Source organism: Schistocerca cancellata, chromosome 1 (assembly GCF_023864275.1).
Source record: "Schistocerca cancellata isolate TAMUIC-IGC-003103 chromosome 1, iqSchCanc2.1, whole genome shotgun sequence".
Lineage (NCBI taxonomy): Eukaryota > Metazoa > Arthropoda > Insecta > Orthoptera > Acrididae > Schistocerca > Schistocerca cancellata.
The window spans coordinates 924,031,233-924,044,569 of record NC_064626.1 but is presented as its reverse complement, the minus strand read 5'-3'; the positions used below and the strand labels follow the sequence as shown (position 1 = coordinate 924,044,569).

At 42.7% G+C, this 13,337-nt stretch overlaps 1 protein-coding gene across 1 annotated transcript in view; it reads right to left on the bottom strand.

Annotated features, from left to right (window-relative positions):
• The window catches only part of LOC126162656 (uncharacterized), a 91,779-nt gene extending 79,374 nt beyond the window's left edge, over nucleotides 1-12,405 (bottom strand). The window contains exons 1-2 of the mRNA XM_049919298.1: nucleotides 12,286-12,405; nucleotides 11,739-11,992 (exon numbers count right to left, since the gene is read on the bottom strand). Of these exons, the coding sequence (XP_049775255.1) occupies nucleotides 11,739-11,992; nucleotides 12,286-12,378 (347 nt within the window). The 5' untranslated portion in view covers nucleotides 12,379-12,405. The remainder of the gene's footprint in view (nucleotides 1-11,738; nucleotides 11,993-12,285) is intronic.
• Nucleotides 12,406-13,337: the final 932 nt, after the last annotated feature.

Below are 13,337 nucleotides of genomic sequence, written 5' to 3'. Positions count from 1 at the left end.
CAACGGTGGTTGATGAGCCCGGCTCTTCTTCCCACTGCTGCCCACCTCACCACTGTCTGGGGCATTTCCGCCCCTACATACAGGTTTCAGGAGGGAGAGGTCTGGGACAGCGCGCTGCAGAATTTGAATTCACGCCAGACCACATGGAGGTCGAAGACCCCTCGGGTCTCTGCACCATCGCGCTGTAAGCCGTGGTAGCGCACCCCTCCTGGCTACATTTAGTTAGAGGACGCCGCAGTGAAACACGTGGTCCTGATGGCCAACAGCGGTGCCCCCGAACATGTATTTAAGCACCTGCCTCTCGCTCAGCCAGCCAGTCTAATCTTGGGTGCATCTCTGGACATATCGCCTTGCCTTAAACAGCGTATTTACTTTCTTGTTCTGTGTACGAGTAGACATGGTTTTCTTGTGATCCTGCAGTTTCGATCTTGTTGTTGTTCGTTAGGTACTTTGTTGGTTGTGTCCGTCCTTTTCCGTTTATGTTGCTGTTCGCAGGCCACTCCGTGGACCCGCCGCACTTTCCATCACGTTGCCCCACAACCGTTCCGGTCGCAGTTACAACTACTACTTGACAAATTGGAAAATATAACTGAGAAACAAAATAAGGTTGTAGTTGGAAAATGGTTCTTCACTGAAAAATACATACCTTTAGTTCCTTTTGACAAAAAATATTTTCCTGCATGAAGTCATCTTAAGTGTACAATGTACTGCCATTCTGCCAGTCTGCTGAGAAAGTTTTCAAAGTAGAGTTTGTCTCCTTTTGAAAGATACTATGTTACTTTAAAATGAAATATGTGATTTACTGCCTTTACTTGTAAATATTACACACACATTTTACTTACGTTGATGGATTGATTTGTGTGGAGGAACCAAACAGTGAGGTAATTGGTCCCATCGGATGAGAGAAGGATGGGGATGGGAATCGGCCATGCCCTTTCAAAGGAACCATCCCAGCATTTGGATGTTTTATTAGGCATTTTTCATGTTTTGTGTCATGTACACTTACGCACAAAGATTTGTAAATGTAATTTAATGCAATTTGCAATGCTTTGTTAACCAACCTGAGAAACAATATACTACTTTAAAATGAATTTCGAGCCATACAGTTACTGACTGTTTTGGAGAGATGATGTCATATTATGGATTTATGGATTTCTGGGCTGTCTTGTTTAATGGTAATGTTTATACATAATTTTAGTTATATTTGGAGAACTAATGTGAAGCACTTCTATGAAATTTGATTGTTTGGAAATATTTAATGTGAAAAAAGTTATTGTAAGGTGAGTCGGTAGTAAATGCTGTTGCATTGTAGATTTACAGTTAGCGTTTGAATTGTTATGGAAGAACTGAGATATTTTTCAAATCTTGTTATGAGTAGGAGACGCTTTTGAAATATATGTTAGCAACTTTTAAAGTAATTGTGTGAATGAAAAAAGTATGCAGTGAACGTCATTTAAGAAAGAAAACTGTTTTTCAGACCACATACGTAATGCCTGTTGTGAAAATTGTAGTAAGTGAGAGCAGAAAGTAATTTTGCAAGTTAAGTTTATTCATGATGATATCACTCTGACAAATTATGAACATGTGCTGCACTTGATAAAGGATTTAATAATGATACACAATGGTGAGGATATTTTCTTTAATACTGAGCTGTTCAGTTGAGAATTACGTTGTGGTATTGTGGTGAAGTAGGATCTTTCTGAGATGTTGAGGAAATGTTGATGGTAGAGGAAATATGCACATGATGCTATTGATAATAATATAACAACATTGCTAATAATACTGAGTTGATACTTTAGATGCTGACAGGATGGAGGATGAAGGTATGGGTCTAATGTTGTAGGATTGCAGGACCCAGTGATGCACTATACCACATGTAATAAGCACTATTTTATTACTCAGAAGCATACATATACAGTTATATACATTCTTGATTCTCCAGCCATGTGTGTGCACTGTTCTGCATACAGCCACAGACTGGTGACAAAGAGCTTGCCAAAACAAAGATATTCCACACGACTTGGTCGAATGCTAAAGTATTTAGCTTCTTGATGCATCATTAATATGCATATCAAAAAGAGTTTTGCATCGCCCCAGTTCCCAGAACTCCTGAAGACAGATGTTGACTGTGTATAATGTATCACAAACAAAAACCCTTTGACTGTTCAGAGATGTCACTAAACCCACTCAAAGATGTTAACAACCATGCATGAGCAGTGCCTATTAGACGGAGAGGGTCCAACAGCCAATCAGTTCCAGTCATTCCACCAGGAAGGAGGTACACAGCTCATGTTGTCTGTAATTCAACCATGCCTAGATGGTCAATACTGTGGTTCGATCGCGTCCGCATTGTTACTTTGTGCCAGGTAGGACTCTCAACAAGGGAAGCATCCAGGCATCTTGGAGTGAACCAAAGCTATGTTGTTCGGACATGGAAGAGATACAGTGAGACAGGCATTGTAAATGACATGCCTCCCTCTGGCCACCCAAGAGCTTCTACTAAAGTGGATGACCACTATCTATGGATTATGGCCCGGAGGAACCCTGACAGCAATGTCACCATGATGAATAATGCTTTTCGTGCAGCCACAAGACATTGTGTTATGACTCAAACTGTGCGCAATAGGCTGCATGATGCGCAACTTCACTCTCGACATCCATGGCAACGTCCATCTTTGCAACCACGACAACATGCAGCACGGTACAGATGGGCCCAACCACATACCGAATGGACCGATCAGTGTCGCATACGCCTTCAACTAGAGAATCGTCAGAGACGCGTTTGGAGGCAACCTGGTCAGGCTGAGCGCCTTAGACACATCGTCCAGTGGGTGCAGCAAGGTGGAGGTTCCCTGCTGTTTTGGGGTGGCATTATGTGGAGCCGAAGTACGCCGCTGGTAGTCATGGAAGATGCTGTAACGGCTGTACAATACGTGAATGCCATCCTCCGACAGACAGTGCAACCATATTGGCAACATATTGGAGAGGCATTTGTCTTTGTGGACGACAATTTGGGCCCACATTGTGCACATCTTGTGAATGACTTCCTTCAGGATAACGACATCGCTCAGCTAGTGGCCAGCATGTTCTCGAGACTTGAACCCTATCGAACATGCTTGGGATAAATTGAAAAGGGTTGTTTATGAACGTGACCACCAACCACTCTGAGGATCTATGCCAAATCACCATTGAGGAGTGAGACAATCTGGACCAACAGTGCCTTGATGAACTTGTGGATAGTATGATGATAAATACAGGCATGCATCAGTGAGGAGTGAGACAATCTGGACCAACAGTGCCTTGATGAACTTGTGGACAGTATGACGATGAATACAGGCATGCATTAATGCAAGAGGATGTTCTACTGGGTATTAGATGTACTGCCTGTGTACAGCAATCTGGACCATCACCTCTGAAGGTCTTGCTGTATGGTGGTACAACATGCAATGTGTGGTTTTCATGAGCAATAAAAAGAGCGGAAATGAAACTTATGTCAATCCCTATTCCAATTGTCTGTACAGGTTCCGGAACTCTCGGAACCGAGGTGATGAAACTTTTTTTGATGTGTGTATAACGCTTATTGTTTTGTACAATCATTGCTTGCTTATTAAAATGTTCAATGTATTTTTATCTTTTTTGGAAGTAATTTTGAGCACACTGAGGTTATTTGATGATTTTTGTGTCCCAGTACAGTACAGTACAGTACAGTCTGTTATGGAGTAATGAGCAGTTATAGCTATGTATTAGCCAGTTATGGAGTATCAAAAGTAGTAGTGCTTCAGTGAGTTATGGAGGAACTTTGTGAAGTTCTTGTTATGAAATTATGTTATTTATTGAAGCATGGAAACAGAAGCTGTGAAATTAAACTGAAGGTGTGATTATGAACTTCCTTCTTACTTACAAAAGATGCACACAATTAGTGATAGAATACCTAAAAATGTGCACAAGAACAATTGCCGAGTGTTATTAAATCGCCGAAGTAGCGTCAAATTGAAAGACTTGCACCAGGCAAATGGTCTACCCGACAGGACGCCCTAGTCACATGACATTTATTTAGCAACAGAGGGAGAAAGGGGAGTGGCTGCAACATTTGAGACAATATCTGTTGCATTTGTTGGGCCTGAACTGAGTAAACCTGCATCTTGTTCTACTTGGTAATAACTGTTCACATTTGGTTGTATTTTCTCCAGTGCAATAAGAATAAATACTGTTTTTCATGAAATTTTCCCAAATGTCAGATACAGGTGCAAATTTGTTATCTGGCAGGGAGCTCAGGTTGATTTTTCATAGAAATGTGGAACTTTAAGTAACGTCCATGGTGAAAGCAGGTCTCCAAGATTGTGACCAAAGATCCTCTGCAGACACACCTTTTGAACAAATGAAACTTTCGAGCATGTGACGGCTTCTTTTTTCAAACATTCACATCTGACCATCTTCCAAAAGACTGACAATCTCCCACTCAGTTCCATCACTAGTGACAATCTTTGTAGAGGCACTGAACTTTGCCTGCTGTGATGGATGATGTGAAGATTGACTACCATCAGCATCTGAATCCCTCCTCATTTATGTCGTCTTCATCTTCACTTGTCTCTTGTACAAAATCCTAATCTTCATCACTGAAGCCCATTTCCAACTCAGTTTCAGTATTTCCAAGGAGACATTAACATTTCATCTTCAGAAAGCTCATGCTGAAGAGACATGTTTGAATATATCTGAATGACCCGATATAAACTGTGGCAGATTAGAATTGATTGACTGACTAATTGAGGGGAATTATGGGACTAGATGGGGAGATCATCAGTCCTGCAATTCCAAAGTTACTTGCAGATGAGAGAGGGGTCCACTAAAAGTGGACAGAACCAGTCAGAGGAGTCAAACTATACAATGAGGAATGTAAAACACACACAACAGAAGACATAAAAGGGTAGACAAAACCTAAAAACTGGTTCATTATGCAAAGAGGAAACAAAGGGTCAGCCTGGTATGACCAATGCTTAGACAGCATAAGACAGTGGACTCCTTCCAAGAGGAGTGGAAGGAAGAGCACCAAACTGCAGTAGTCTCCTTAATTGTGCGGAGTTTATTACTGAGAGCAGTAGTGCAACAGATGTCATTCTACTTTTGGGCAATTTGATGCAAATCCACATTTCTACACCTGGAATCGTGAAAGGAAATGGGGGGTAAGTGAGCAAAGTTAAAGTTTTCGTCCATAAGGCCAATGTAAGAACTTTAACTTCAAAATTTTCAAAGTGCAATAACTCATGAAAATACGAACGGATTTAAATAAGAAAGACATCACTGCAATCTACTCTTGATTCTGTTTCATTTGATATGTATCTCATCATTATGCGAGGAAAAGTCATCGGGGGTGCTTATCCCCCTGTCGCAGCACACTCTTTACTTGATGGACCAGCAGTCTTCTGTGGATGCCGTCTCAACTTCAGCATTGACATCAATGATTCCTTCACACATGGCAACGGATGGTTAACCGTTGCTATAGTACGAGGTGGATCTGGAGTCCCAAATGTATCTGGCCTGGAGAGCTTCGTGGACCGTGATGTTATTGCATATAGAACCTACCATGTTACTGAGAACGCAAATAAAGACTTTGGCAAATCTACCTACATGTCACCCTCTCCCTCTCCCTCGTCCATAAGGCCAATGTAAGAACTTTAACTTCAAAATTTTCAAAGTGCAATAACTCATGAAAATACGAACGGATTTAAATAAGAAAGACATCACTGCAATCTACTCTTGATTCTGTTTCATTTGATATGTATCTCATCATTATGCGAGGAAAAGTCATCGGGGGTGCTTATCCCGTACGCGCAGGGAAGAAAATCTAGTCCCTGCGCGCGTACTTATCCCTGCGCGTACGGGATAAGCACCCCCGATGACTTTTCGTCGCATAATGATGAGACACATATCAAATCAAACATAATGAAGAGTTGATTGCAGTGATCTCTTTTTTATTTAAATCCGTTCCTATTTTCATGAGTTATTGCACTTTGAAAGTTTTGAAGTTAAAGTTCTTACATCCCAACCTAACCTCAAATTGGGCTACGCGACAGCCCGTACGCTGTAAGGCGGTTGAGATTAAGTGAGCAAAGTTAAAGTTTTCGTCCATAAGGCCAATGTAAGAACTTTAACTTCAAAATTTTCAAAGTGCAATAACTCATGAAAATACGAACGGATTTAAATAAGAAAGACATCACTGCAATCTACTCTTGATTCTGTTTCATTTGATATGTATCTCATCATTATGCGAGAAAAAGTCATCGGGGGTGCTTATCCCGTACGCGCAGGGAAGAAACTAAGTGAGACTAAGTCCCGCGCAGATTCTAAGTCCGAATCAAGGTCAGTCGCTATCGCGCGATTATATAAGCGAGCGAGCGCTGCTCAGCAGCTCATTCGCGCTGCTGCTGCTGCTGCACAGGCAACTGCATTGAACGCTGCCACCATGCCTCATTATAGACGATATCATCGACGCTCAAGACAGACAATATATAAAACTATTGAAGACGTTGAAATGACAACGTCCGCTGCAGACAAGAAGAAGAATACTATAAAGTCTGTCGCAGCACACTCTTTACTTGATGGACCAGCAGTCTTCTGTGGATGCCGTCTCAACTTCAGCATTGACATCAATGATTCCTTCACACATGGCAACGGATGGTTAACCGTTGCTATAGTACGAGGTGGATCTGGAGTCCCAAATGTATCTGGCCTGGAGAGCTTCGTGGACCGTGATGTTATTGCATATAGAACCTACCATGTTACTGAGAACGCAAATAAAGACTTTGGCAAATCTACCTACATGTCACCCTCTCCCTTTACTTTATATACTCGTAATAGACATAAGCTATCATCTAATGAAACTGTATTTATTTGGATTAAAGGCAAAGGTACTTGTGAATATGTTAAATTTGTAGGTGATTGTACTGTATATTTTCATAAATAAAGTTATTGATTTACAAGACCAATTGATCTGTAGCGTAGCCCAACGCGTGCAGGGACTAGATTTTCTTCCCTGCGCGTACGGGATAAGCACCCCCGATGACTTTTTCTCGCATAATGATGAGATACATATCAAATGAAACAGAATCAAGAGTAGATTGCAGTGATGTCTTTCTTATTTAAATCCGTTCATATTTTCATGAGTTATTGCACTTTGAAAATTTTGAAGTTAAAGTTCTTACATTGGCCTTATGGACGAAAACTTTAACTTTGCTCACTTAATCTCAACCGCCTTACAGCGTACGGGCTGTCGCGTAGCCCAATTTGAGGTTAGGTTGGGATGTTTTTTTTTGGTGGATACAGTTCCCCACAGTCGTTTATTGAACAAAGTAAGAGCATATGGACTATCAGACCAATTGTGTGATTGGATTGAGGAGTTCCTAGATAACAGGACGCAGCATGTTATTCTCAATGGAGAGAAGTCTTCCGAAGTAAGAGTAATTTCAGGTGTGCCGCAGGGGAGTGTCATAGGACCGTTGCTATTCACAATATACATAAATGACCTGGTGGATGACATCGGAAGTTCACTGAGGCTTTTTGCAGATGATGCTGTGGTGTATCGAGAGGTTGTAACAATGGAAAATTGTACTGAAATGCAGGAGGATCTGCAGCGAATTGACGCATGGTGCAGGGAATGGCAACTGAATCTCAATGTAGACAAGTGTAATGTGCTGCGAATACACAGAAAGATAGATCCTTTATCATTTAGCTACAAAATAGCAGGTCAGCAACTGGAAGCAGTTAATACCATAAATTATCTGGGAGTACGCATTAGGAGTGATTTAAAATGGAATGATCATATAATGTTGATTGTCGGTAAAGCAGATGCCAGACTGAGATTCATTGGAAGAATCCTAAGGAAATGCAATCCGAAAACAAAGGAAGTAGGTTACAGTACGCTTGTTCGCCCACTGCTTGAATACTGCTCAGCAGTGTGGGATCCGTACCAGATAGGGTTGATACAAGACAGAGAGAAGATCCAACGGAGAGCAGCGCGCTTCGTTACAGGATCATTTAGTAATCGCGAAAGCGTTACGGAGATGATAGATAAACTCCAGTGGAAGACTCTGCAGGAGAGACGCTCAGTAGCTCGGTATGGGCTTTTGTCAAAGTTTCGAGAACATACCTTCACCGAAGAGTCAAGCAGTATATTGCTCCCTCCTACGTATATCTCGCGAAGAGACCATGAGGATAAAATCAGAGAGATTAGAGCCCACACAGAGGCATACCGACAATCCTTCTTTCCACGAACAATACGAGACTGGAATAGAAGGGAGAACCGATAGAGGTACTGAAGGTACCCTCCGCCACACACCGTCAGGTGGCTTGCGGAGTATGGATGTAGATGTAGATGTATCCACTACTCTAGCCAAACAGTCACCCAGTTCATTCACTGGGATGCACACATGACTTGGGACCCAGAGAAAGGCAACTGAGCATGTGGCATGGCCAAGGGCAGAGAGAAGGCCAGAGATAGCAGGGACCAAAGGGTGATGACAGTAGCATCGGTTGAAAGCCTGCAGGCTGCTCATTGAATAGGTACATATTGAAATACTGTGGAGGGAAGCCTAAGTAACAAAATGGAGGGCCCTTTTGATGGCTAGTGGCTCAACTGTGAACACACTACATGATCCAGTCAATAAATGGGGTTCTAAACAGCACGAGACAAAGCATATCCCATCTTATCTATCATCTTAGAACTGCCAGTGTAGAAGATGGTAGAACCCTGGAACTCTGCAAGGATGGAATGTACAAGACACCGGAAGACCATAGGTGCAACAGAGACCTTAGGATCCTGAAATAGTTTGGTCCTAGTATGTGGTCTAGGTATCCTCCTTGGGAGGATGTGGGAGGAAATACACAGAGCATATTCCAGTGAGTGGAGATGGAGATCCCGACAGAGGGAAGTGAGACACATTCCAACCAGCAATCCCACCCATGGGCAGTTAACCAGGAGGGAGACATCCATCATTTGCAAAGAGGTCAGGTTACATGCGATGGTCAGGAAATCATCAAATGGCAATTGTGTGAATCCCTGCTTCTGCGAGGAGACTGTCCATGGGACTTACGCGAAAGGCATGAATAGCCCACAAAGGTGAACATGATCAAGAAGTGGAAGGAGACGCTGAGCCACAAATCTGACTATCGTAATCTAGTCTGGACCAGATCAGAGCACAGTAAAAATGGAGAAGAGTAGCATGGTCTGCACCCTAAGATATGTGTACTGTAGGCCAATGACAAAAATTCATAATCCAAGTTTTGGAGGGAGAAAACTGGAAGCCATGGAAGACAGCCCATGCAGAGGCCCATTGGATGGTGCCTTGGAGCCAGTGCTCAGCGCATGCTACCGAGTGGGAGCTGCATCAGATGCAAAAATCATCGACATGCAAGGGTGGGGTAACCAGAGGTCCAAAACAGTTATAATCCCATTGATGGCTGTGAGGAAGAGGGTGACACTTAATACAGAACCCTGTGGGATACTGTTCTCCTGAATCTGAGAGGTGCTGAGTGAAGAGCCAACTGGAACCCAGAAGAGCTGTTGGAATAAAAACCCTCAGATAAAAATCGGAAGGGAGCCGCGAAAGCCCCAGTCATGGAGTGTAAATAAAATGTGATGGCACCAAGCTGTGTCATATGCCTTATGTAGGTCAAAGAAGGCCACGACAAGGTGCCAGTGGTTAATAAAAGCTTGTCTGTTGGAGTCCATCTTCCTCAGAAGCTGCACTGGTACAGGGACGAAATGTCCCGAGATTCGGGTTCCCTACATAACTGGAAGCTAAGCACTTCACAAAGTGTGTTTGTCAGGCTAATTGGATGGTAGCTGTTGAGAGAAGGGTTCTTCCTGGGCTTAAGGATAGGCTTCAGTCTTTTTCATGGTTGCATATTTATATTCAACAAAACTGACATTTTAAAATGTAGATTCATTCCTTCTGCCCATATACGTGTTTTACCTTGAAGCATATTGTGTTGAATGTTACTAAACTGTATAGCCACATGTTTTTGTCATCAAACATCTTAGATACGTAGATATTTGAGAAAGGATTTGATTTAAATTAATTTACACTATCTGATCAAAAGAATCCAGACACCTAGCTGAAAATGACTTACAAGTTCATGGCACCCTCCATTGGTGATACTGGAATTCTATATGGTGTTGCAGTGAAGTTGCCATGAGCGGCACTGAAGTGGGCAGGGGAACTGTCACTGATGAGACACAAATCAAAGTCTGTAATAGGTTGGTCAATTAGAACACTCCTACCCACCAAAGTGGCACTCCCCCACAGGATGTGGTGCGCACTGAAGTCTCCAAGTAGGGGGTACAGTGGCGGGAGTTGCTCTATTAAGGCAGGAACATCAACATAAAGAAGTGGCCTACAAGGAGGGAGATAGACATTGCAAATGGTGGTTGCTGGGGTCGTTCGAATTCTTTACCACTATCGGTTCCAGGGTGGTGTGAAGGGTGAGCTAGTCACTAATGACACTGGTGTGAACCAAAGTGCAGACCCCTGAAAATGCTATCCTTGGGCTAGCACAGTTGTTACAGAACACCCAATAACCACGAAAAGTTTGGTCATGACACACACCGTTGGGTGGCTTGCGGAGTATAAATGTAGATGTAGATGTAGATGTAGATGTAGATGTAAAATTCTTGAAGAGCAAGGCAGAATGCAGAATAAGAGGAAATGAGTTGTTGAATTTCCAGTAGTTGACAGTAATATCTGTTGCAATTCCACTGGGTTATCATGTGGCTAGAGACCAGGGTAGACATGTAGAAGCTGAGGGGAGGTCATACCACCGGGTTAGTGGTTGTCACCTACTAGGATGGGGTGACATCCAACAAATCTGGGTCTGATTCAGGATGAGGAGGAGGGGGTGAAGCCCCCCGGGAAGTGGGGGAAGCATCATCCTTTGACTTGCACTGCTTCTTCTTCTCACTCGGACAGTTGAAGGAGATAATATCAGTAAGGAAATATGTGATAGCAATGTCAGGATTGGACAGAGAGCAAGCAGGTTTGGGGTCCTCTGAGTGTGGCTCCCTCATCCAACCAGAGGTTGCAGGCTTCCTAATCTGAGAATGACGGGGAGGGTGTTCCGAGAGGGAGCCCCATCCCTAACAGGAGCCAGAGAACAGGATGTCTTCCCTGGCGGAGGAGGAGGAGGAGGAGGAGGAGGAGGAGGAGGAGGAGGAGGAGTACCTTGAGGGGAAGGGATGGGAGCCGCTGAGGGCAAAAAAAGAGAAAGGGGGCAAGATAGGGGTAGGAAGAATCGGAAGACGAAATGGAGGCAAAGGCAGAGGAGAGATTTGCAGGGTGAAGTCTGTCAAACTACTTCTGGGCCTCAAAGTAGTTGAGACAATGAAGGACCTTTATTTTCTGAATTCTTTTTTTCTTCATATACACTGGACACTCCGGTGAGTGAGTATAATAGAATGGGGACGAGAGCAGTTTACATACAGGTGGTGGGCTGTAGGAGGGCTTTTAGACGTAAGTCACATTTCTGTCTGCCACTTAAAGATGACGATGACAACCTTTAGATTACTGGCCACTAACATTGCCTAAAACAAGGACACAATGTCCACAACTAAACTCAGAAAATCCTAAAAATAAATCTAAGGCAGCAAGATAATTTCATGACACAGGGAAACAAATGATCGAAGTGCATCTATGTTGATTCTTAAAGAAAATTGTTTACAGACAATATTAAATAAACAGAAGGCTTACACAACTGAGCTGATGGGTCTTCTGTAACAGTAGCTGGAAAATGTTAATGCAGATGCACCAGCTGTCTGCATGTCATTGTGAAGATTCCAAAGCATTTCCAAAGGCCTCATGTATGTTCGTTCTTCAGGTGACATTTGTGTAGAAGGCGGCAGAGGTTGATGGAGGATAGATGACTGCATTCTTGCTTGAGAATACACTGGCCCCAGTAATGCTGGTGACATGATTGTCGCATTCCAATAGTGGTTTGCCGATTCCTGGAATTTTGAAATTTATATTTCTTAGACACATGGAAAAGATCTCAATTATGTTATACAAAAGCAAAGAATAAAGTGTAGTTAACAAAACACACACACGTAACAAAACTTTCACTTTTCATGGAATGACCCTTTTGGCAATTAGTATCAGGACTTTCTTAGCATTCAGAAGTATAGAAATGTACTCCAAAGTATAACAAACATCATAATTCTATTCATGTAAACATATTAACTATTCTTTGCTAACTAAAAACACAACCATGTTAAATTGTCCCATATTTTGTAAAACTTACTTCATCACTACTGAATGGTGAAGGTGACATGAAACCAGAATCAGGTGACATCTTTGTTTCTACTGGTTGAGGAAACCATATGTTTGGTTGCATTATACTGTGCTTTGTCTCATGCTCAGTGTCTTGTGATATATCTGCAATCTGTGGTTTTGAATTATTGATACCATCATCCTCCTGGAAACATTTTTTAAATGATCATAAAATTTTTTATTACTGCCATCAAGAGAAAGTAATCACTGTTAAAAATAAACTTTTGCCTACTGATCTATACGACTATATAAATACAAGTTATCTGTAGTAACCAAGTAATACTCAAAACCGATCCAAGTAACATAAATATGGCTGTATTCATAAACCTCTAAACAATAACAGAAATAAGCCTCTTGTGACTCCACACATAACAAGCCAAAAGAATCATCAGAAGGTGTCACATAAGTGATACACAGAACAATGGTGTGAGTGGTACAAACTAAAAGAACATACTGAGAGAGTCATGCTGCTCTACATGTAAATATGCATGAGTCACCACTAGACAGCACAGCAGAGCAGAGCAGAGACTGTGCTGTGTGCTTGCTTTCTACAGGTGGCCTCTAGCGGCCAGCCCGCGTTGATACAGTTGGCTGCTGATTTAAGTGCACACACATGGTGACATTACACTCAGCGCACTTGCACTCACATGCATTAGTATCAGGATACAGCACGACTCTCCCTCATGCAAATAGAGCACCAAAGTGATGGAGGAGATGATGGCAGTCTGACGAGAGAAATCCACTGGATCTGGAAAAGCAGCAACAGTGCTGACAGCAGGGGTGGGACAATGTGCCAGGTGGGCACCAGAGCATACTGCCAGAATTCACTGACACATAGGCACATATGAGGATGATGCAACTGCACAGCTCCTGACAACAGCACTGAGGAGGAGGCTGCCATTGCCATCTCCGCATTGTCATCAGCAGGCATGTCCCAGTGCAGAGGAGATGGAGCTGGACCCACTGGCAATGAACACCGAGGCAATAATGGTGAGGTGGCTTGGGAGACGACCCAACCGGAAC